General features: G+C 38.2%; 2 protein-coding genes across 17 annotated transcripts in view; both read right to left on the bottom strand.

The window, feature by feature from the left end:
- Positions 1–24992, bottom strand: part of TRPM7 (transient receptor potential cation channel subfamily M member 7) — a 136658-nt gene that overhangs the window by 3215 nt on the left and 108451 nt on the right. For 7 of the 16 annotated variants that reach the window (XM_063639440.1, XM_063639444.1, XM_055279091.2 and 4 more), the window contains 11 exons: positions 24438–24534; positions 21299–21369; positions 18411–18445; positions 16189–16214; positions 13408–13458; positions 13263–13328; positions 12078–12361; positions 11863–11945; positions 11502–11707; positions 7334–7385; positions 7111–7217 (listed from right to left, as the gene is read on the bottom strand). In XM_063639440.1, the coding sequence (XP_063495510.1) occupies positions 7111–7217; positions 7334–7385; positions 11502–11707; positions 11863–11945; positions 12078–12361; positions 13263–13328; positions 13408–13458; positions 16189–16214; positions 18411–18445; positions 21299–21369; positions 24438–24534 (1078 nt within the window). The other 9 variants (XM_063639441.1, XM_063639445.1, XM_063639439.1 and 6 more) reach the window with 4 other exon arrangements.
- On the bottom strand, positions 589–4199 carry LOC129481947 (protein FAM210B, mitochondrial-like). Its single transcript, XM_063640013.1, has 2 exons — positions 4151–4199; positions 589–1395 (listed from the first exon to the last, which is right to left on the bottom strand). The coding sequence occupies exons 1-2, from the start codon at positions 4197–4199 to the stop codon at positions 698–700; spliced, it is 747 nt and encodes a 248-aa protein (XP_063496083.1). The 3' UTR covers positions 589–697.

Raw genomic sequence — 24992 nt, 5'->3', positions numbered from 1 at the left:
TCAAAATTAGAACAGACAGAATTTGATGAACTGGCTATGAAGGGCAACAGAAAAGAAGAATTGCATAGTTTTAGGTTTTGGACTTGAGCAACTGGGTAACCATTAATAAGATGGGGAAACAGAGTCCTATGTAGGGTGGGAGATGTAAATCAAGAATTTTGGATTGGACACATTACTAAAGATGGTTTATAGCAAGCCTGCCCCACCCTCGGCCCACAGGCCACATGCAGCCCAACACAAATTCATAAACTTTCTTAAAACATGATGGCATTTTTTTGCAATTTTTTAAAGCTCATCAGCTATGGTAGTGATAGTGTATTTTATGTGTAGCCCAAGACAATTCTTTTTTTTGAGACAAGGTCTTGTTGCCCAGGCTGAAGTGCAGTGGCACGATCTCGGCTCACTGAAGCCTCTACCTCCGGGGTTCAAGTGATTCTTGTGCCTCAGCCTCCCCAAGTAGCTGGAATTACAGGCATGTGACACCACACATGGCCAATTTATATATATATGTATTTTTTTTTAATGAGGCAAAAAATTAAAATTGTTCAAAAGCCTGATTTTTGCTGGCAAAGTTTATCCATGAGAACATAGCAATTAGCCCCCTACCTCTCCAAAAGAAACCCTACAACCCTAAAACCAATCCAAATTGTGTAATTTAGAAGAAGTAGGTTTTCAGTATGTACAACTGAAGAGTTCATTAACGTTTTGCAGCTGGAGGTTTAAAAATTCCCACTTTTCGAAAATATCTGACAAACAAGGGCACAGAGACTAGCGTAATGCTGATTCTCACTGGCACAAACAGCTTGTGGATTGCATAGGCCACCATGAAGGTACTTGTGCCTGCTGCCATTTTTGACTGTACCAGGGACTCTTTAAATCCGAGTTTCAGCAGGATTGCAGACATGTCCACACCACTTGACACAACCATGTAAAATATGCCCAAGGAGATTAATGAGATTCCAATGTGCAATGACACGCCAACAGGGCCATACTCTTGAAAAATCTTTTTTAGTTGCCGTGACTTGCTTTGCTTTTTCTCCTCTGTGCAGCTGACGCTGCTGCCTGTTGTCTCCGTGGCCTGGCTGGGGTCCTGGTGGCCGCAGCAGTCCCCGCGCGCTGTGCGAAGCAGCCGGGCTTCTGGCCTGGGTGGGAGCAGGAGCAGGGCCAGGGCCAGGGGTGGCGGGGCGCAGGGGGCGGTGGCGCCCAGGAGCCAGGTGGCGCGAGGCCGGACCCGGGCGCCCACCCTGCCTGCGGGCCCAGCAACACCAGCAACCCGGCCATGGCGCGCAGCTAGGTGCCCAATTTTTATATTTTTAGTAGAGACTGGTTTTTGCCATAATTGGCAAAGCTGGTCTTGAACTCCTGGCCTCAACTGATCTGCCCACTTCGGCCTCCCAAAGTGCTGAGATTACAGGCAGGAGCTATGGTGCCTGCCCAACAATTTTTCTTCCAATGTGACCCAGGGAAGCCAAAAGGATGGACCCCTCCGCTTCAGCCTGGGTGACAGAGTGAGACTGTCTCAAGAAATAAAATAAATAACATAACATAACATAAAATAGTATCCAAGTAGAAATATAGGTAGCTGAACAGAAACAGGAGCTTGGGAAATATGTTAAGTCTTCAGATAGATTTGCTATGATCAGTATATAAACATATTTATAGGTATGGGACAAGAAGAAATCACTTAAGAAGTTACAGACATATATGAAAATAGTTGCAGAACTGGAAACAATGCAGTAATATCAACATTATAAACTAACCAAGTCATGCATAAACATATATATATGTATGTTTTTTATTTCCAAAAAAAAAAAGGAAATGTGCAGAACATGCAGGTTTGTTGCAGAGGTATATGTGTGCCATGGTGTAAACCCTTATATTTTTATCTCCATATAAAATATAACTGATACTCAGAATATGAACTAATTTTTTATGTTTTTAAAATAAAAATATTTGACCTCACTGAATCATAAACTGTTAATTTTAATCTCAGAAACAGCCTATATTAAATAATCCAAACATATTTGCAACTATATTAATTATTTTTGATAAATTTTAAATTCAAGACTATCAGTATGGCTTTAGGGATACAAGCTAATCTGCAATTATTGTACAAAGAACAGTGGAGAGAAACACAATTATAGCTCATCTTAATTATATTGTTAACTAGTAAGTGTATCAATGAGCAAATCATCTCAACTTTAATTATATAATCTAGAAAATGAAGGATCTGGGCCAGATTGCTTTTTTTTTTTTTGAGATGGAGTCTCACTCTGTCTCACAGTGGTGCAGTCTCTCCTCACTGCAACCTGTGCCTTTCGGGTTCAAGCAATTCGCCTGCCTCAGCCTCCCAAGTAGCTGGGATTACAGGCACCCACCACCATGCCCAGCTAATTTTTGTATTTTTAGTAGAGATAGGGTTTCACCATGTTGGCCAGGCTGGTCTCGAACTCCTGACCTCAAATGATCTGCCCTCCTCAGCCTCCCAAAGTGCTGGGATTACAGGGGTACCGTGCTGGCTTAAAAAATGGAAACTGTTTAGATTTAAAACAAAATCAAGAACCTAAGTATATGCTGTCTACAAGAAACCCACCTTAAATATAATTATATATACGTGTGTGTGTATGTTTTGAAAAAAAGACTAGCAAAAGGTGTATGATGAAAACATTAATCAAAAGATAGCTGGAGTGGTTATGTTAATATTAGAAAAAGTATACATCAAAATAAGGAAAATTACCATGATATTATTAATACACAATGATAAAACAATCAATTCGCCAAGAAGACATTAACAATAGTATATGTGTATGCATTTAAGAACAGTGCCTCAAAACACATGAAGGAAAAACTGATAGAACTGAAAAGCACGACAGACAAATCCAATTATATTTGGAGACTTTCTTTCTAGTTAATCAATAGAACTAATACACAGAAAACCAGCAAGGATATAAGAAATCTGAACACTAGCAACAAACTTTCCTTAATTAATATTTACAGAATACTCCATCCAACAACAGCAGAATATATATTACCTTCCAAAGCACATGGAATGCTCAGAGACCATAAACTCTTTTTTTTTTTTTGAGACTGAGTCTCGCTGTGTCGCCCAGGCCAGAGTGCAGTGGCGCGATCTTGGCTCATTGCAACCTCTGCCTCCCAGGTCCCAGTGATTTTCCTGCCTTGGCTTACTGAGTAGCTGGGATTACAGGCGCCCACCACCACACCCAGCTAATTTTTGTATTTTTTAGTAGAGACGGGGTTTCACTATGTTGGCCAGGTTGGTATCGACCTCCTGACTTCAGGTGATCCACCTGCCTCGCCCTCCCAAAGTGCTGGGATTACAGGTGTGAGCCACCGAACCCAGCTCCATAAACTTGTAAGGTTAAAAAAATTTAATTGAAATAGTACAAAGTATGTTTCTTTTATAATAGAATTAAGCAAGAAATCAATAAAAGACATTTGGAAAATTTTACAGTATTTAAGAACTAAACAAGACACTTCTGAACAATCCATACATCAAAGAGGAATAACAACTGAAATTATAACTATTTTCAAGTAAATAAAAATGAAAATAAAATATACCTAAATTTGAGGGATGGAGCTAAAACAATGCTTAGAGGGAAAATTATAGCACTAAATCTCTTGTTAGAAATAAAGATCTGAGGCCAGGCGCAGTGGCTCATGCCTGTAATCCCAGCACTTTGGGAGGCCAAGTCGGGTGGATCACAGGGTCAAGAGATCAAGACCATCCTGGCCAACATAGTGAAACCCTGACTGTACTAAAAATACAAAATTAGCTGGGTGTGGTGGTACGTACCTGTAGTGCCAGCTACTCAAGAGGCTGAGGCAGGAGAATCGTTTGAACCTGGGAGGAGGAGGGTGCAGTGAGCAGAGATTACACCACTGCACTCCAGCCTGGTGACACAGCGAGACTCCAACTCAAAATAAATAAATAAAATAAAGATCTGAGAATCAATAATCTAAGTTTCTACTTTAATAAACTAGAAAAAGAACAAACTAAACCTAAAGCGAGTATAAACATGGAAATAATAAAAAGAATAAATCAAATAAATTGAAAACAGAAAAGCAATAGAGTAAAACAATGACAACGAAAACCGATTCTTTGAAGGTATCGATAAAACTGATAAACCTCTAGCCACGTCGATCAAGAAACAAAGAGCACAGACACAAACTGCCATAAGGAAAAAGGGGATTTGCCACAGAACTAACAGATATTAAAAAGATAGTAAGGTAACAGCATAAATAACCTTATGCCCCCAAATTTGACAATTTAAAAAAAAAGGACCAATTCCTTAAAAGACACAAACTACCAAAACTCACTCAAGAAGAATTTGATAATCAACAGTCCTATCTCTATTAAAGAAATTAAATGCTCATTTTATTTATTATTTTTTATTATTATTATACTTTAAGTTTTAGGGTACATGTGCACGATGTGCAGGTTTGTTACCTATGTATACATATGCCATGTTGGTGTGCTGCACCCATCAACTCGTCATTTAGCATTAGGTATATCTCCCAATGCTATCCCTTCCCCCTCCCCACTAAATGCTTAGTTTAAAACCCTGTGACAAAGAAAACTTCAGCCCAAGATGGTTTGACTGGAAAATCCTATCAAACATTCATGGTAGGGACAATATCAATTCTATACAATCTATTCCCGAAAATAAAACTTATTTTATAAGTATTATCCTAATACTAAAAGAAAACAAACATAGTGCCCCATAAAACAAACCTACCACAGACCAATATTCTTCATGAACACAGATGCAAAATCCTCAACATATTACTGAAAACTGAATCTAACAATAAATAAAAAAGATATGTATCACAACAAAGTGTGGTTTGTTCTAGGAATGCAATACTGGCTCAACATTAAAAAAAAATCAATCGATGTAATACACTATATTAACCTATTAAAGGAGAAAAACCACATGATCATACCAAAAGATGCAGAAAAAAACCATCTGACAAAATTCAATATCCATTCAAGATAAACATTCTTCAGAAACAAGGAGTAGGCCGGGCGCAGTGGCTCAAGCCTGTAATCTCAGCACTTTGGGAGGCCAAGGTGGGCGGATCACAAGGTCAGGAGATCGAGACCATGGTGAAACTCCATCTCTACTAAAAAAAAAAAAAAAAAAAAATTAGCCAGGCGCGGTGGCGGGCGCCTGTAGTCCCAGCTACTTGGGAGGCTGAGGCCGGAGAATGGCGTGAACCCGGAGAATGGCGTGAACCCGGGAGGCGGAGCTTGCAGTGAGCAGAGACCGCACCATTGCACTCCAGCCGGGGTGACAGAGCAAGACTCCGCCTCCAAAAAAAAAAAAAAAAAAAAAAAGAAACAAGGAGTAGAAGGAAATTTCTTCAGCCTCATAAAGTGCATCTACAAAATCCTTACAGTTAACATCATCTTAATGGTCAAAAGACAGATTGCCTTCCCCTTAACATCAGAAACAAAGCAAATATGTTTACTCTCACTACACCCATTCTATACTGTGCTGGAAATCTTTGCCAGTGCAAAAAGTCAAGGGAAAAAAAAAAAAAGATACACAGGTTGAAAAGAAAGAAACTGTCTTTACTGTCTACACAAAAAAAATCCCGAGAAGTCTATTACAAAAAGCTCCTAAAAAAGTTAAGCAAGGTTGCAGGGACATATGCTCAAAAAAATCAATGGCATTTCTGTATACTAGCAATAAATAAAAAACAAATTTAAAAAAAGAGTACCATTTACATACCTAATAATACTTATTATATGGCTGGTACTAAGTATCTCGCAAAACCAACTCATTAAGTCCTCAAAAACTCCTTGGTGATGTAGGTATTCTCTGGAGCCATGCATCCTGGCTCTCAAGTCTAAGCTCTTAACTACTACAATATTGGGCATGTGAAGTGGGACTTTCAAAAATACACAAAGGCTGGGTGTGGTGGCTCACGCCTGTAATCCTAGCACTTTGGGAGGCTGAGGCAGGTGGATCACTTGAGCCTAGGAATTTGAGACCAGCCTGGGTGACATGGCAAAACCCCATCTCTACAAAAAAAAAAAAATACAAAAATTAGCCAGGTGTTGTGGCACGTGCCTGTAGTCCCAGCTACTTGGGAGGCTGAAGTGGGAGGATCACTTGAGCCTGGGAGGTAGAAGCTGCAGTGAGCTGAGATCGCATCACTGCACTCCAGCCTGAACAACAGAGTGAGACCCTGTCTCAAAAATAAACAAACAAACAAACAAACAGCTCAAGGGTGGGCCCCAGACATGTGTAATTTTTTTTTTTAATTTAATTTTTAAAAGAGACAGGGTCTCACTATGTTGCCCAGGCTGAAGTAGGCACTACAGCTTTGAACTCCTGAGCTCAAGTGATCCTCTGGTATCAGCCTCCTGAGTAGCTGGGACTACAGGCGTGTGTCACTGCTCCTGGTAAGGTAATTTTTTTCTAAAGTTCCACAGGGGACTATGATGCACATCAAAGAGAGACAACCACGGGTTTGTGCTTTAATTAACAAAAACTTGTAATTCTCTGCATACAAAGATGATGTTAATATCATGAGACAATATATTTACAGTTCCTGTTCCTGCTTGATCAAACAGCCTTTTCTCAATTCTTCTGCAAGGCTAACTTGAAGGCCTATTCATTCTCCAAGTAAAGGCAAATATGTTAGTTTCCCAGGATCATTCCCTGACCTGGGTTTGAGTTAAGGGACCTGCTTACATGTTCTATAGCACTCTGTTCTGTTTTTTCCTCTCTCTTGGCATTTATCAGTCCTGTAACTCCCTGATAATCTTGTCAATAGTCAACATGATGCTAAACTCCATGAGGGCAGAGACATAGCTGTCTGGTTCGATATTCTACTTTCAACACTGAACACAATTCCTGGCATTCTGCAGACACATAATATATTAATGAACTTTGTATAAAGAAAGAAAGAAAACACAGATTCATTTATAACCAACAATATGTATTCGCAAAGAAGCTGCTGAAGCTGGCACAATTAGAGACCATTACATTAAACATTTGTACCTCTGGCCTTATGAGGTATTGTAGTAACCAAGTTTCATAACAATTTATATACTATACTGATTAAGAAATTTTTTACCTGGAAGTTTAAGCTTTCTACAGCAAGAATTACAGTGATGTTTTGCTCTGAAGTTTTTAATTGCATCTTCTCCTAGATTTGCTGGGCCAAAAACCATATCACAGGATCTGTAGAATTGGTAATTAAAAAAAAAAAAAAAAAACCAACAAAAAAAGTGGCAGTTTATGAGGTACAAATATAAAATGTGAAATTATGCCTTAATGAAATAGTTAAAACTTATTACCTCTTTTCTTCTGCTTTTATCACAGATGGGTCAGTCAAATTTTCACCAACACCTTTGTATGTGTATATAAAAAAGACAAACAATTTATATTATATAACTGACATAAATACTGACATCTGCATAATAAAAATCATCTTAAGAGATGTTATAGTATCATCAATCATTACAATGTTAAACTATTCAAAGGAGTGTAGTTCTTCTCTTTTGATATTTCATAACTTGATTTATGACCCTGGCATTCTACCAGGGAGAGGCGTATCTCCTTGTAATGTGAACAAGAGTTAAACATCAGAGTTGGTAGGTAGGCATTAAGTTCCTTATCCTACAGCACCAAGGATGCAAATACCTCCTTACTTGTAAAAGGTCTGGTCAATCTGCCCTTGTTTCACCTTAGTTAGCAAAGAACAATTTGGTACATGAAGGAATAATCCATAGGATTTTAAAAGTGTTTGGGATTGGCCAGGCGCAGTGGCTCACGCCTGTAATCCCAGCACTTTGTGCAGCCAAGGCGGATGGATCACCTGAGGTCAGGAGTTCAAGACCAGCCTGACCAACACGGTGAAACTTCATCCCTAATAAAAATACAAAAAAAAAGTTAGCCAGGCGTGGTGGTGGGTGCCTATAGTCCCAGCTACTTTTGGGAGGCTGAGACGGGAGAATCGCTCGAACCCGGGAGGCAGAGGTTGCAGTGAGCCAAAATCGTACTACTGCACTCTAGCCTGGGCAACGGAGTGAAATTCGTCTCAAAAAAAAAAAAAAACAAGCAAACAAGTGTTTGGGATTTAAGGGAAAAAAACCACACACATTAACACATATCACATTTTCTTGCAAAACATTCATGTAACACAAAGAGTAAGATTGTGAAAATCTTTCTTCACCTCTAGCCCTCTCCAGAAGTATTATGATTAAATTCTTCCAGTCTCTTATATATTCATGTGTGTATATATAAACACATATACATACACACACACACACACACACACACACACACACTTAACACCTACTGATATTTTGAATAATCACAAATATTTAACCCATTAGAGCAAAATCTAATAAAATGGTTCAATTTCACAAAAGGAAAAACCAGAATTAAAACACAACACTATTTTCCATCCAATAGAATGGCAAACATTAAGAATATTCAATACTGGAAAGACTGCAGAGAAGCGGAAACTTCCATAGAATGCTGAGTATGATTTCTGATAAGCTTTTGGGAAAGTAATCTGGCAGTTGTTATTAAAATTAAAATTGTACTAATCTCTTTTCTAAGCCAATTTAGGAATTTACTTTATGGAAATAAAAGTAGCAGTGCATTGGTTTCCTGCAAGCACTGTTTGTAGAAGCAAAAAACTAAAAATAGAGTGAATGTCTATCAACATAGATGTAAATCATGCTATAGCTGCTACACTATAGACTATCACGCAGCTTACTAAAGAAATAACTCTAGAAAATGCCCATGATATATCGTTAGGCAGAAAAAAAAAGTGGAAAAAAAAAAAATCTCATGATCCCAGTTGGGGTAAAACCAACACAACAAAACAAAATAATAAAAAAGAGGGGAAAAAGTCTCTGTGTATATGTCTTCACAGAAGTAGAGAAATAAAAAAGATGGGAACACTTTGTTCTTTATATATTGCTACATTGTTTAACTTGTAATCATCTAAGATATTCCTATGTAAAAATTGTTCAATAAACATTATGTTGAGATGGAATCTACTCGGTGAAGATACCGTGAACATTGTTCAAATCACAACAAGGGATTTAGAATACCACATGAACTTTGTTGATAAAGTAGCAGGGTTTGAGAGGGTTCACTCCAATTTTGAAAGAAGTTCCACTGTGGGTAAAATGCTATCAAATGGCACTGCGTGCTACAGAAAAGTCTTTCATGAAAGGAAGAATCAATCAATGTGGCAAACTTCACTGTGGCCAGAGAGTGGCTCATGCCCGTAATCCTAGCACTACGGGAGGACTGCTTGAGGCCAGGAGTTCAAGACTAGCCTGACCTACCTAGTTAGACACCCATCTCTACAAAAATTTTTTAAAATTAGCTGTGTGCAGTGATATGAGCCTGTAGTCCCAGCTATGCAGGAGGCTGAGGCAGGAGGATGGCTTGAGCCCAAGGAGTTTGAGGTTGCAGTGAGTTGTGATTGAGCTACTGCACTCCAGCCTGGGCGACAGAAAGAGACCCCGCCTCTATTTTTTAAAAAAGAAAGAAAAAGAAATTGCTGCAGTCATGTAGTCATCGCAAACTTCGGCAACTACCAGTTAGCAGTCACCAACATGGAGGCCAGACCCTTCGCCAGGAAAAAGACTGTAACTTGATGAAGGCTTAGATGATTCTTACTATTTTTTAACAATAAGGTATTTTTAAATTAAGGTATATCCACCGTTCTTCATACACAATGCTATCACACACTTTAGACTATAGTGTAAATATAACTTTTATATGTACTGCAAATCCAAAGAATTCATGTGATATGCTTTATTGCAATATTTGCTTCGTTGCAGTTGTCTGGAACTGAGCCTACAGTATCTCTAATGTATGCTTGTAATTTTTAAAATTAATTGGATTGGCCTAACTCATAATGGACATCAGAGAGTTTTTCACTACATACACCACCATAATCATTTTTATAAAGGTGTGAACTACTGAAAAAAGTATAGTTGTTTTTACATAGATTTTCATTCTTGAGCTCAATCAATACCTGTTTGCTTTTCAACAAATCTTTTATATTTACACCTGTACACTAAAGAGTCACTGAGTAATAAACATTCTAAACAATTGTTCTCATGTGATTTAAAATCTGGTCTGTGTTTACATTTGAAATTAAGTCTGCTCTTCAGGGAGAAAAATTATGGAAGCCATAATGAAGAGAAGAGCTGGCAACTTGCTCAATTTAACTTTCCTCTGACTCACTGTGAAGCTCAGCAGACATTACTCCAAGCAAACCTGCCCTCTTGCAGTCACCATTTCTTTTTGTTCTTTCATATGTATGAAACACAGTCTATCTGCTAAGATGGCTATGAGCAATTTTTCCCTCTACAGATGCATGTCGTTCTACCCATCAACTGCTGAATCTACTTTGCCTCCCCTTGAATGTGGGCTACCCTTGCAAGTTGCCTTGATCAGTAAAACGTGGCAGAAGGAATCTCAGTCCTGGGCCTAGCCTTAAGAGTTTCTGCCTTCTCTCTACAAGAAGCCAGCTGCTATGTAAGAAGTCTAAATACCTGAAACTACCATGCTGTGAGCAAGCCCAAGCTAGCTAGCCATGTAGACAGAGAACACTGAAGAATTGAGGAATTTAGTTGACAGTGAACAGAGACCTCAGACATTTGACTCCAGTCCAGCTGTTCAATGTCTCCGGCCATTCCAATCTTTTGAGGTGACAGCAGAGAGAGACATTCCCACTATGCCCCATCCAAATTTCTGAATAAAAGAACTATAAGGAAATAAAATGGCAGTTGTTTTAAATCCACTAAATTTTTAGGTAGTTTAGTTCACAATAACAGGTAACATAAACACCAGGAATAATAGAGGTATTTGTTATTTTTAAAGAAACAGTCTTTATACTTTTGAAATACTAGACTGCCTATCTTAGAATAGGGAATTCTTACATGTTTTTGCTTATCAAAACATCTGTATTATCTTAAGAATAATTTAGATAGCCAGGCCGGGTGTGGTGGCTCACGCCTATAATCCCAGAACTTTGGGAGGCTGAGGTGGGCAGATCACAAGGTCAGAAGTTCAAGACTAGCCTGGCCAACATGGCGAAACCTTGTCTACTAAAAATATAAAAATTAGCTGGGCGTGGTGGCAGGTGCCTGTAATCCCAACTACTTGGGAGGCTGAGGCAAGAGAATTGCTTGAATCCGGGAGGCGGAAGTTGCAGTGAGCTGAGATTGCACCACTACACTCCAGCCTGGGTGACTGAGCAAGACTCTGTCTAGGTGTGGGGTAGGGGGTGGGGGAACGAAAAAAAGATAGCCAGATTCTATTACTCAAGGCCCTGATGGCTATATGCTATGACTGTGATTAACTTGCTTTTTTATAGCTTCTATTGGCCTAAGATTTTATTTATCTATAAATTAGCAGATTCTGTATAACATATGAATAGGTGAGAACCTACTGCAGAATTTCACCTTAGCAATATTTTAATAAATTTACCTTGCAAATCAAGTACCAGTAACTCCCCTCTTGTATATTCGTAAGTCCAGTGGCTAAAGGCTAGCATGATCTCTTCCAGAGTATTAGTTGGAATAATCTCATCTCCATTATTATTGTTGTATTTTCTAAATTCTCCAGTCATACATTCTTCCACAGCAAACCATTGTCCTGCTGAATGGCAATACAGCAGGAAAACTTCAAGGAACCTTATAAAAAAGTTATAAATATTACTAGCAGTTTTGTTAATAAAATTCTAATTGATCCACAAAATGGATAATTAAATATTCAACATCAAAAATGAAGGTCAAAACAGACTGCTATCCATATAATAAAAGATCCCAGAAAAAAATTAAAGATTTACCTTGGAGAATATGGTATGGATTTGGGTTTCATTTGATTAAAGGCAAATGTAAGCTTTTGTGCTGCTCTCTGTTGTTGAATTTCCTATAAAAGGGAGGGTGGGGAGAACCCTTGTTTAATATTTAAACTAAGATTATATTTGGCTTACTGATATTTCAAAAGTTAAAATATAAAGCTTAAATTATGTTCCACTATTAAACATTCACTGACACTTACTCTCAGACAGAGATGCAGAACTGTATCTTCTTTATAAATACTTGACCATGTATTAACCACCTCTGGAAGAAAAGATTTGATAATATAAAGATGCCCTGATTTGAGGATATCATGTTCTGACCAGGTACACTGTACTTTGACAGCTCTTCGTAAACCTCCTCCCATCTCCTCTTTGCTTAAAAACTCTATTTTGGCACAGAGGCCTAGTTGTGACCAAGAAGACATGCTGTTATTTAGTATGTTGGGTGAACTCTCTTCCAAACGATACACTGTGACAGGCTCCCCTGCAACACGAATGGAAACAGTTTAAGATTAAATTGTGACTTTTTAAAAACGACAAAGTAAACTAAAAATTAGCAGGCATCTTTAAGTAAGGAACAGAAGATAAAATGGACCAAGATGTAGTTTTTTTTTTTTTTTGAGACAGAGTCTTGCTCTTTCACCCAGGCTGGAGTGCAGTGGTGCGATCTCGGCTCACTGCAGGCTCCGCCCCCTGGGGTTCCGCCATTCTCCTGCCTCAGCCTCCCGCGTAGCTGGGACTACAGGCGCCCACCACCTCGCCCGGCTAATTTTTTGTATTTTTAGTAGAGACGGGGTTTCACCGTGTTAGCCAGGATGGTCTCGATCTCCTGACCTCGTGATCCGCCCGCCTCGGCCTCCCAAAGTGCTGGGATGACAGGCGTGAGCCACCGCGCCCGGCCCAAGATGTAGTTTTATAAAAAGAAATTTAATAGCAATAGGTAAGAAATCAAGGATACTTTCATAATATCTTTGAATTCATGTGTAATGTTAGGCATTTTTGAAATTCTGAGCATTTTATAGAAAACCTTTAAAAAAGCAACTAAAATTCTACACGCTTCTGAATTAAACTTAGAAGTTAGAGCTATCTGTTTCATGGACACTGTGATGTCAATTTATATACATTACTAGATAGTGGATCAAGAACTTTTTAGAATTAGAATGTATTGTTGCTTCTGAATATGCCAGTAATAGAGAAATTCAATACTTCTGACGCTTCCCTTCTTCTATTCAAACATACCTCACCCTTGTAGTAGTCAGATTAATCAAGAATTTATTTGAAATTGATACTTCTTAATGTAATCCCACCCACATTCTATATTATAGCTAAAAATCATTAAACAGCTAATTTTCACTTTTATTTATTTCTTTAATTTTTGGATTTACCTCTTGGAGGCACAGGTGTAAATGGAATGCTCTGTGATAACCTCATCAAGTTATTTCTTTCCACAGCTGCATAAAAATGAGAGAGAAATAATGAAATCCGTAAAGGTTCAAAATACTATTAAATTTTGTTTTTAATATTACTAACCTGAATAATAGTAATTTGTATCCATAGCTGGCTTAAATGGAGAAGTGAGACCTAGAATGGCAAATAAACAAATGAGACCATTTAAAAAGTACTAGTACAGCAAAAATTTTAACCCGGATATTCTCATAAAATCATTTTGAATTTCCATCGTGTAACTGTTCCTCACAAAAACAGAAAAAATTAGGGATAAAATATGTCCACTGTGCTATATTACCCTATTTCATTATGCCACTTTAGTGAGAGCTGTGCATTTAGACACCTACAAGTGAAGAGCATATTATGCTGCACACTATCCTAACTCCTGCCATAAACTCACTCCTCCCATACCTCCCACTCAAAAAGAAAAATCTCTCTTTGATTTTGATGTTTGGGGGTTGGGGACTGTAGCCATGTAACTATTTTGGCAGGTCTACCATGAGAAGATGAACTTCTGGAATGTGAAACATACCCATCAGAAGCCCTTCCCCCATCTTTTTGTGTGTGTGTGTGTGTGTGGAATTGACCTTTAAATGTTGCAAGAAGACAAAGACAAGTCAAATCTGCTATGTGCTAAGTTTCTAGAACACAAATAAAAAGAAACCTACTGTCTTGCAGGAAAAGGAAGTTAGCCAACAGTTTTAATACTGTATAATATAAAAATATACTTTAAAAATGTGTATATACACATACATGTGTGCACACATTGTACGACTGTATAGAAGGAGTACCTAATGCCTTCTGGTTGAGGAGACGTCAAAGGCTATCTCAGAGTAAGAGAAGGGGGAAGATGGACCTATAATGCTTTTTGGACATACACCCACCCAGATGTCACTCCAAAATATTCTAATTCTGTAAGTATGTGTCATCATAGAAATGATTCTCTACAAATGATTTGAATATGCAGCTAAGACTACAAATTAATGGGCAAGAGTACAGGGATAACTGCAGGAGGTGAAGCTACAGAAACAGGGAATATCAAATTGTTAAGAGGAGGCCAGGCACAGTGGCTCACACCTGTAATCATTAAAACTTTGGGAGGCTGAGGTGGAAAGACTGCTTTGGGGCCAGGAGTTCAAAACCAGCCTGGATAACATGGCAAGGCCCCATTATCAACAAAAGAGATTTTTAAAATTAGCTGGGCAAGGTGGCACCCACCTATGGTCCTAGCTACTCAGAAGGCAGAGGTGGGAGGATTGCTTGAGCCTAGGAGGTTGAGGCTGCAGTGAGCAACGACTGTGCCACTGCAGTCCAACCTGGTGACAGAGAGATCTTGTCTTTGGGGGGGAGGGGGCGTGGAATTAAGAGCCTAAAGTGGGGGGGCGGGGATTAAAAGCCAAATATGTCATGTTAAGGAAGAGCACTGGATTTTACTAAACAACAATGGGGAAAAATGTAAAGTGGAGGAGTGACCAGATCAGATCTTTTAGAAAAATCAGGCCGGGTGCAGTGGCTCTCGCCTGTAGTCTCAGCACTTTGGGAGGCGGAGGTGGGCAGATCATGAGGTCAGGAGTTAGAGACCAGCCTGGCCAACATGGTGAAATCCGGTCTCTACAGAAAGACAGAAATTAGCCGGGTGTGGTGGTGCATGCCTGTAATCCCAGCTACTCGGGAGACTGAGGCAGAAGAATTGCTTGAACCTGGGAGGCGGAGGTTGCAGTGAGCCAAGATCACACCACTGTACTCCCTACTCCAGCCTGAGTGACAGAGTAAGACTCCTTCTCGGCTGGGGGCGGGGAAGCATGGCAGAATAGAACACTGATGAGAAGCAAAACTACAGGCAGGGACCCCAAACTGGTATAACCACTTTGAAAACCTATTTGGTAGTAATTACCAAATGTGAACACATGCTAACTCTGACTCAGCAATTCCACTCTTAGGCATATGCCAATAATAAATAAATATATATGTTTATCAAACAACATGAACAAGAATGCTTATAGCAGCAAGTCATAATAGCCATACAGTGGAAGCTACTGAAATGACCACCAAATAGCAGGATGGATAAGTAAATTCAATATATTTACATAAGGAAATTTTATATAGTAGTGAGAATGCACAAATTACCACTATCCACAGTAATATTGATGAATTTTATAACAATATGTTAAGAGGAAGAAGCAAGACACAAAACAGTATATACTGTACAATTTCATTTATATAGCCAATATGCACATACATGCACTCACTCACACACGCACATACACCCCAAAATAGGTGAAACTATTTAGGGGCAGGGACTGTAAGAAGTAGAAACAAAGGAATGGGGATATAGGCAAAATTGTTTTTAGGTGCTGATTACATGGCTATACTTACTTTGTAAGAATTCACTGAATTCTGCACTATTCTGTATGCACTATACACTTCAATAAAAGTTTGACAAAGCAATGGTCTAAGCTGAAAGGAGCAGTGGGATGTATAGTGGAGGATGGATTTTAGACATGTAGGAAGTAAATGCAATAGGACTTTGTGAGTACAAAGTCAAGGTGGTCAAGAATAACTCAGCTGACTAAAAGTTTCATTTGTTAAAACAGATGGAATATTAGAAAAGGAGCAGGCTGTATAGCAGAGACCAAGTAGCAGGGAGGAAGTGTGACAGTAAAGAGATCATCATTCACAGGGTGGTTCGTGTGTTTGTGAAACATCTATAGTAAGGAGAAAGTATATGAGGAAAGAACTCTTTAATACCTTGGCTTTTTCTAGCTTGAAGTCTAAAATGTCTTACCTAGAATAATGTGGTGTTTGCTATAACAGATCATGTAAGATTCTCATTTTTTTCACATTAAATCTACCACACAGACTCACCATTTAATGTTCCTTCTTCAGATGGCCTAAAGAAACACCAAAAAATATAGTATAAGCTGTGCTATGATTTAAGTTTTGGCTATCATTTAATTTTCTGATTTTATACAATTATTATATAAAAAATATTAAGGAAATTCTGATATTGATTCCCTTTGAATATTTGCCATTTCCCTTAAGCCAATCCCAATCCATATATAGATACATATATCTATATATATATCCATATGTATCTACTTACTTGTATCTCTGATTTATGCCTAAATATTATTAGTAGTTTGGTGCCAAATTGAAGGCTCTACACTAATAAACTATTTCATAACTTCTGTATTTGTGGAGGTTCATTCCAGTACTGTAACAATACATTGAGACGACTTTGCAGGATGCTAGAAATATTTCAATAGAATTGATGGACAAAGAACTGAGAGAAAAGTTAAGTAGATGTCATTTTGCCTCTTAGTTTCTAATGTTGAAAAATATTTCTCCCAATGTTCACTGTATTTATTTATAACAACATATACTGGCACCAAATGGAGGTTCTTTTACTTCCAAGGATTCCAGTGTCAATTAGACACACAGGTAGAGTGGAAAAGAGAACAGAATGAGAATAAAGGAAAACGCATTAGAGGCTTAGCACTTTCATTACACAGCTATGTAGCCTTGCTCAGGAATGAAAGGACCAGATCCAGAAAGGACCTTGGGAGTAGATAACCTTGTCTCTTTCCAGCTCCTACATTCTATCTGACCCTGTTGTTTCCTGTTGATTTTCACCTCAATAGAAACATTTTCTTACAGAAAGTATTTTGAACCTAATATCATTCCTTTGCCTGCTGCTAATCAATCACTCTTTTCTCAGCACTCAAAGGGTTGCCAATCAGCTCCACCTTTATGGGTAATTCTCAGGGTCAGCATTCTGCAAGACAATGTTCTGTTGTTAGACATCAGAATTAACACCAACTTGAAGTACCTATTCTGTACTTACATCCTATGGCTTTGGTTATAAAAGAAAATATTCCTTGAAGAGGTCTGACTATAGGTGAGTCTTCCAAATGCCATTCCAGGGTCAGGAAACTCAATTTGAGCAGATGCTTATCCTGTGGCCCAGGTTTATTTTCTTCTCTATATATTCAGATTTATTTATTTTCTTTTTTAAAAAAATTATTTGTTTTAAGACTAGGTCTCGCTGTTGCCCAGGCTGGAGTGAAGTGGTGCAATCACGGCTCACTACTCCTGCGCTCAAACAATCCTTCTGCCTCAAGCCTCCTGAGTAGCTGGGACCAAAAGTGCACACCACTATACCCAGCTAATTTAGAGATGGGGTCTCACTATGTTTCTCAGGCTGGTCCCCAACACCTGGCTCAAGCGATCCACCCACCTTGGCCTCCCAAAGTGCTTGGGATCATAGGTGTGAAGCACCATGCCTGGCCCAGATTTATTTCTGATTCACAGAAGGGGAAAAACACTGCAGAATAATAATTTCCCCCAAATTGACTTCTCTGCTCAAGTAATCCATATGAGAGAATAACTCTACCATGCTTCCAGTATCAGGTGGGAGTCAAAACAAGACTTTATTTTTTTTTTTTTTTGCGTATCCTTTGGAATTCTACAATACTAATTCCTAGGACAGAAACACAGAGATTATCTTAGATTTGTCTTTACCCTTATGTCTAATATGTACTAAAAAGTTTTGCTTTCTGGGGACAATAACCGTCAGATTGCCTATAGTTTCCACTTTTGGTTTTGGATTACCACATCAGCTTTCTAGTGAATCTTCCTGTACGCAGGCTTTCTAATGTATACTGTGCATTACTGCTCTAATCATCAAAGTGCTTTCCAAAAGCAGATGCAAGGTTTGACTAGAATGATGGATAGAGAAATCAAGCAAGTACAAAACTAAAGTCTCAAACTAGGTCTCTCAACAATTTTATTCAGGAATAAGTCAGAAACAGCACTAAATAATAAAATCAGAATTGTATCACTATTAGGAAGACCTTAGTAGAGTTGTAATTATAGTACAACTATATGAAAATAATAAATTTTAACTTATAATTAACTCACAATAAGCTTGTTCCCCTAATCTCATCTATGCGAAGAGAGGAGATGCTAGAATAAATAATCATCACTTATAAAGAAATGTTAAAGACATGATGCAAAGAGCAGGAAAAAAGACAACATTCAATAACTATGATACTTTGCAAGCTAATGGTGAGAAAAAGCTTACTTACATTTCTCTGTTTGATGGTCTATCTTGTAACCAATCCTTCAGTAAAAAAAAAAAAAAAAACACACACAAAAACTTTAAAGACAAAAATCTCTAGATGAAGCATAACTGTCTTTTTTCTTATATTTTAAGAATGAAAGGCTAAAAAATTAACATAGTTGTTTCATAAAACAATAAATTTATTTATTGTAACTGTATTTACTGTAAATGTAACTACCATAAGGCTATTCAACAAGGTGGAATAAAAAATTTTATTTCCCACAACACAGTCTTTCTATTCTTTATGAATTTTTATATTGTTTGAAGACAATTCTATTCTCTTTTTTTTTTTTTTTTTTTTTTGAGACGGAGTCTCACTCTGTGGCCCAGGCTGGAGTGCAGTGGCGCAATCTCGGCTCACTGCAAGCTCCACTTCCCGGGTTCACGCCATTCTCCTGCCTCAGCCTCCCGAGTAGCTGGGACTACAGGCGCCCGCCACCACGCCCAGCTAATTTTTTGTATTTTTAGTAGAGACGGGGTTTCACTGTTTTTTAGCCAGGATGGTCTCGATCTCCTGACCTCGTGATCCGCCCACCTCGGCCTCCCAAAGTGTTGGGATTACAGGCGTGAGCCACCACGCCCGGCCAATTCTATTCTCTTAAAATATATATTTGTGGCAGGGTGCGGTGGCTCACACCTATAATCCCAGCACTTTGGGAGGCCGAGGTGGGTGGATTACCTGAGGTCAGGAGTTCGAGACCAGCCTGGCCAACCTGGTGAAACCTCGTCTCTACTAAAAACACAAAAATTAGCTGGGCATGGTGGTGGGCGCCTATAATCCCAGCTACTTGGGAGGCTGAGGCAGGAGAATCACTTGAATCTGGGAAGTGGAGGTTGCAATAAGCCAAGATCGTGCCATTGCACTCCAGCCTAGGCAACAGAGCGAGACTCCATCTCAAAAAAGAAATATATATATACATATATATGTATATACACATATACATATAAACATCAAAATATAGAAAAATTAAAATCACATAAGCTGCGAATGCTCATGACATTTAGGCATATTTCACTGCAGCCTTTGTTGTGTATATGTGCATATGGTTTTTATTCTGCAGTTTTATAATGTTCCTAGGTGTGGGTTTATTTTTACTTCCCCAGTTTGAGACTCATTCTGCCTGAATTTGAATCTTCACATATTTTATCATTTTGTAAATTTCTAAACCATTTCTAATCTCTTCAGATTTTGTCTACTCTCTCAAGGCCAGTTAGATATGTCTTCCATGTCTCTTTACCTTTAACATATTTTCCATCTTATTATGTAGTTTATCTTTTTTTTTACTTTAAACATCTTGTGGACAATTTTTTATTATTACTTTAATCCATTTAATTATAGTTCTGTGTTGCATTCTGATCCAGTTTAGTAATTCTCTCTTCAGATGTGCCTAATCTGTTAATTAACTCCCACTGAGTGGGGTTTTTTTGAGATGGAGTTTCACTCTGAAGCCCAGGCTGGAGTGCAGTGGTGCAATCTCGGCTCACTGCAACCTCCACCTCCCCGGTTCAGGAGACTCTCCTGCCTCAGCCTCCCGAGTAGCTGAATTACAGGCATGTGCCACCAGACCCAGATAAGTTTTGATTTTTAGTAGAGACAGGGTTGTGTCATGTTGGCCAGGCTGGTCTTGAACTCCTGATCTCAAGTGATCCACCGGCTTCGGCCTCCCAAAGTGCTGGGATTACAGGCATGAGCCACCGCACCCAGTCCCCACTGAGTTTTTTTTTTTTTTATTTCTAGTTTTTCAAATTTGCCAGTCTTTTTGAATAGTATCTCCTTCTTTTCTCATGTTTTATATTTAAAACTTTTTTATGTCCATAATCACTTTAAACGTACTTATTTTGTCATCTGTAACCAATAATTCCACTATCTTAAGTTATCAGAAATCAAATACCGTTTATTGTTTTTGTTTTTTTTTTTTTTGAGACGGAGTCTCACTCTGTCGCCCAGGCTGGAGTGCAGTGGCGCGCTCTCGGCTCACTGCAAGCTCCACCTCCCGGGTTCATGCCATTCTCCTGCCTCAGCCTCTCCGAGTAGCTGGGACTACAGGCGCCCGCCACTACGCCCGGCTAATTTTTTTGTATTTTTAGTAGAGACGGGGTTTCACCGTGGTCTCGATCTCCTGACCTCGTGATCCGCCCGCCTCGGCCTCCCAAAGTGCTGGGATTACAAGCGTGAGCCACCGCGCCCGGCCCTCAAATACCGTTTATGTAAGTTGACTCCCATGAGTTCTAAATTGCCATTGTGAGGTCATCTTCGGTAAGGCTTTAATTTGTTGCAAAGTTGTGCAGCTCAGGGTCAAGAAGAGTCCCTCCAGAAAGGAGGATTTGTTACTGTGAATCTCTTTATTAACTAACCTCTTTCCCCACTGAAATAACTTTTTTCAGTAACATGATTTTAACAACATAATCTCTCTATGCCAGAACAGATATATTTTGAATGTAAGTCAATATTTTCTTGAGCAAAATTATGAGCACTGACTTATATATAATACTTGATTATAAAGGAGTAATTTTTCTGCCTTTTCCTGAGCTTTTTGTCTTGTCAGTGTGTGCTTTTAAAGGCAATTTGCAAAATCAATTATTATCGCAGTTAGCTGGAAATGAGTTCATATAATTAGCTTCAATTCAAACAAAAAGAGATTTCTGCCTTTATTCTGCATATTTTTCTTTAAAATTCCTGACCAGTCACTGTAAGAAGAAACTTTTCTATAACTGCTACTATGCTAAAGTCAGTTTTCTTAAGAAAAATTTGTTTGAATTTTTGATACAGTCCTAAATAACACTTTGTAGATCTTATCTAAAAAAGTTTAATGTATTTAATAATATATATCTGTTTAGTTGAAATCTACAAACCGGTATTAAAGCTGCTTTGGAATCTACTTCATGAGTGTCTTCGGTAGATGGCCTTCTACTGATTTTTTCTGCTAAAAGAAAATTAAAAAATATAAAAAGGCTACACAACTCAAGTTTTATGAATACCAACTAACCAAACACAAAGTATTCCAGGCACAGTATAACCTTCATAAGATAACCTTTCCTCAACACGCTGAACACAAGAATTACATGAGGCCCATAAATTATTCAATTTATTTTGAGTAAACTATTCAATTTATTGTGAAAAGGCAACAATAAATGAGAGTATGAAGTAAAAAAAAAATTTCTCTCCCTCCTGTTCCCAATCACCCTGACTGGGGACAGTAAAGGTAATTCATTTCTTGTATATTCTTCCTGGGATATTTGTATGTGTATACACATACCCCTGCCAATATTTAACATAAATGGTAGGGAAACATATATGCCTTGAGGTTTTTGTTTTTTTAAACTTTAAGCTTAGAGATTTTTTTTTTTTTTTTTTTTGAGACAGAGTTTCACTCTTGTTGCCCAGGCTGGAGAGCAGTGGTGCAATCTCAGCTCACCACAACCTCTGCCTCCTGGGTTCAAGCGATTCTCCTGCCTCAGCCTCCCTAGTAGCTGGGATTATAGGCATGTGCCACCACGCCCAGCTAATTTTGTTTTCAGTAGAGACTGGGTTTCTCCATGTTGTTCAGGCTGGTATCAAACTCCTGACCTCAGGTGATCCACCCGCCTCAGCCTCCCAAAGTGCTGGGATTACAGGCATGAGCCACCACGCCTAGCCAGCTTAGAGATTTTCTACAGAAGAACAGAGAAGATTTTCCCAATTATCTTTTGATGCTCTCTTTATTTCGTACTGGATATACAGTAATGTATTTAAACAAACTCCTACTGATGGAAATTGGATCTGTTTCCAGTCTCTTCCTATGATAAACAATGCTGCAATGAATAATCCTTTTCCCCAACTTATGATAATACCTTTGTTGTCATATCTTATTTATCCATATTTATGTCATATCATATTTATTTATAAACTTTAGAATTAAGCCTACTTCCAAAAAAAGTCAGGATAGTAAGTTACAAATCAACTTAGAGAAAGCTTACAATTTTACAGTACAACAAAGGATAACCTCAGAATGAAGAAAGGAAAACCTCAGAACAAAATTTGTATTCCACGTGTAGAGGACAAAAAGACCAGACTGAGATACATTAGAAGACTCTGGGCAAAATGTTTTCAATATGATGAAACTGACAGAATACATTATATTCTGAATATCAGGAAGAAATTTGGTTAAATACCAGAGAACCTAGAGTGTTGATTTAACCAAAACTGTAACTATACTTGGTGGAAAAGGGTGAACGGGTGTGTGTGTGTGTGTGTGTTCGTTCTGGGAATACAGAGTGAGAAAAGAGAGTTCAATTCTTGTCTTCTTTAGTGGAAGGTCAACAGATACAGCCTAAAACTGAAATACGAGGATGCTGCAATACAGGTAGGTTTGAGTATCACTTACCAGAAATGCTTGGGATCAGAAGTGCTTCAGATTTTTTTTTTTTTTTTTTTAATTTTGGAATATTTGCATTATACTCACCCAGGTGAGCATCTGAAAATCTGAAATCTGAAATGCTCCAATGAGCATTTCCTTTCAGTCAGTACTCAAAAATTTTGGATTTTGGAGCATTTTAGATTTCAGGATGTTCAACCCATATAAGCATACTAACTGAGAAATAACATCTATGTTATCTTAAATACTGAGAATTCTTCTTCTTCCCTCCTAATTCTTCTACCATTTCTTTTTTTCTTTTTTTTTTTTTTTTTTGAGATGGAGTCTCGCTCCCATTGCACAGGCTGGAATGCAGTCGTGCGATCTTGGCTCACTGCAACCTCCATCTCCTGGGCTCAAGCGATTCTTCTTCCTCAGCCTCCCGAGTAGCTGGGATTACACACGTGCGCCACCACACTTAGCTAATTTTTGTATTTTTACTAGAGATGGAATTTCGCCATGTTGACCAAGTTGGTCTTGAACTCCTGACCTCAGGTGATCTACCTGCCTCGGCCTCCCAAAGTGCTAGGATTACAGGCGTAAGCCACCTGGCCCCCTCTACCATTTATTTTACTTGCTTTACTGCTCTGGCTAGAATGTAAAACAGAAACAGTAACAGTCAAAATCCTTGTCTTGCTCCCCATCTTGGGCTTTCAATAGTTCACTATGAAGTTTGATGCTTTGTGATAATTTTTTGTTGATATCCTTTTTGAGATTAAGAATGAATACTGAATGTTAATCAAATACCTTCTCTGCAGCTGTTAAGATGATCCCATGATTTTTCTCCTTTAATCTGCTACTATCATGCATTATCACAATTATATTTTTGAATGTTAAGACAACTTTCATTCCTGGAATAAACCCAATTTGGTCATAATATGTGTTGCTGAATTCAGTATGCCAAAGGAAAATGAAAGACGTGATGGTGAGGGGGACAATGTAGTACTGTTTTTCTTAAGGAACCTTTATAATTATTCAACTTTTCAATGATGTGCATATATAATTTTGACTTATAAAAAAATTATCATATGGAAACATCACAATATAGTAAATGAAAAATTAATGGTACAAGGTAACGTGTATCGTCTGTGACCTTTTGTGTAAAAAATGAGAGGTATAAGATTGCACTGTCATACATGATTGTATAAGCATGAAACTCTAAAGGGTAGACAAATAGTGGTTACATGTGGGAACAGAGTGAGAGGGAAAATTTTCAGTGTTTGTATTTTGATTTTGAACCAAAAATGTATGATTTTTAAAAGTTAAACTAGAAAAATATGTTAAATAAGTGATGATACAGATTAAAACATGATACACATGAACAGATACGTCTGTAAAAGCTAAAAGCAGTAGATTTATAAAAAGTTTTCCTATTCCATCTTTACAGAATAAACAATTTGTAAAACATATTCTAATAAAACATTCTAATGAATGCTAGGACTACGACTTATTCAAGGTTACAGTAACTATGGCAGACTAGAATTTTCATCTTCTGACTCCTGCACCATTCACTGCTCACGTGTTTGACAAACATAAAATACATTTAAAGTGTAAATGAGTATGTTTTCTGACACTACTCATATAGTCAAAATACTCACCTTGTTTTGAATGAAGAGGAATGGAAGTTCTGTGACAGTCAGTAAATCCAGCAAGAGAACTCACTCGTTTCAAAGTGTTTTCAGAAGTATTGTTATTCTGCAAATATTGTGCATACATATAATTTGAAAATAATTGAACTAAATTTCAACCCATTACTCTAAGTAGTATAAGAGTCCCTTGATCTATTTAGCTCAATATGCTTTATTCTACTTGGACACCAACAGGTATATTATAGATTATGGTTATTTTCTTCACTGCCAATTTCAAAAACTGCACCAAAACACCTTATTTGCCTACTGTGCATAAATCCATCCAAATGAATTTTTTATAATAATAAAAACTCAGAGTGGGTGTGGTGACTCACACCTGTAATCCCAGCACTTTAGGAGGTCGAGGCGGGTGGATCACGAGGTCAAGAGATCAAGACCATCTTGGCCAACATGGTGAAACCCCATCTCTACTAAAAATACAAAAATCAGCTGGGTGTGGTGGCACACGCCTGTAGTCCCAGCTACTCGGGAGGCTGAGGCAGGAGAATCGCTTGAACCCGGGAG

This window comes from Symphalangus syndactylus, chromosome 5 (genome assembly GCF_028878055.3).
Source record: "Symphalangus syndactylus isolate Jambi chromosome 5, NHGRI_mSymSyn1-v2.1_pri, whole genome shotgun sequence".
In the NCBI taxonomy this organism is placed as follows: Eukaryota; Metazoa; Chordata; class Mammalia; order Primates; family Hylobatidae; genus Symphalangus; species Symphalangus syndactylus.
This window is presented reverse-complemented; position numbering and strand designations above follow the sequence as displayed.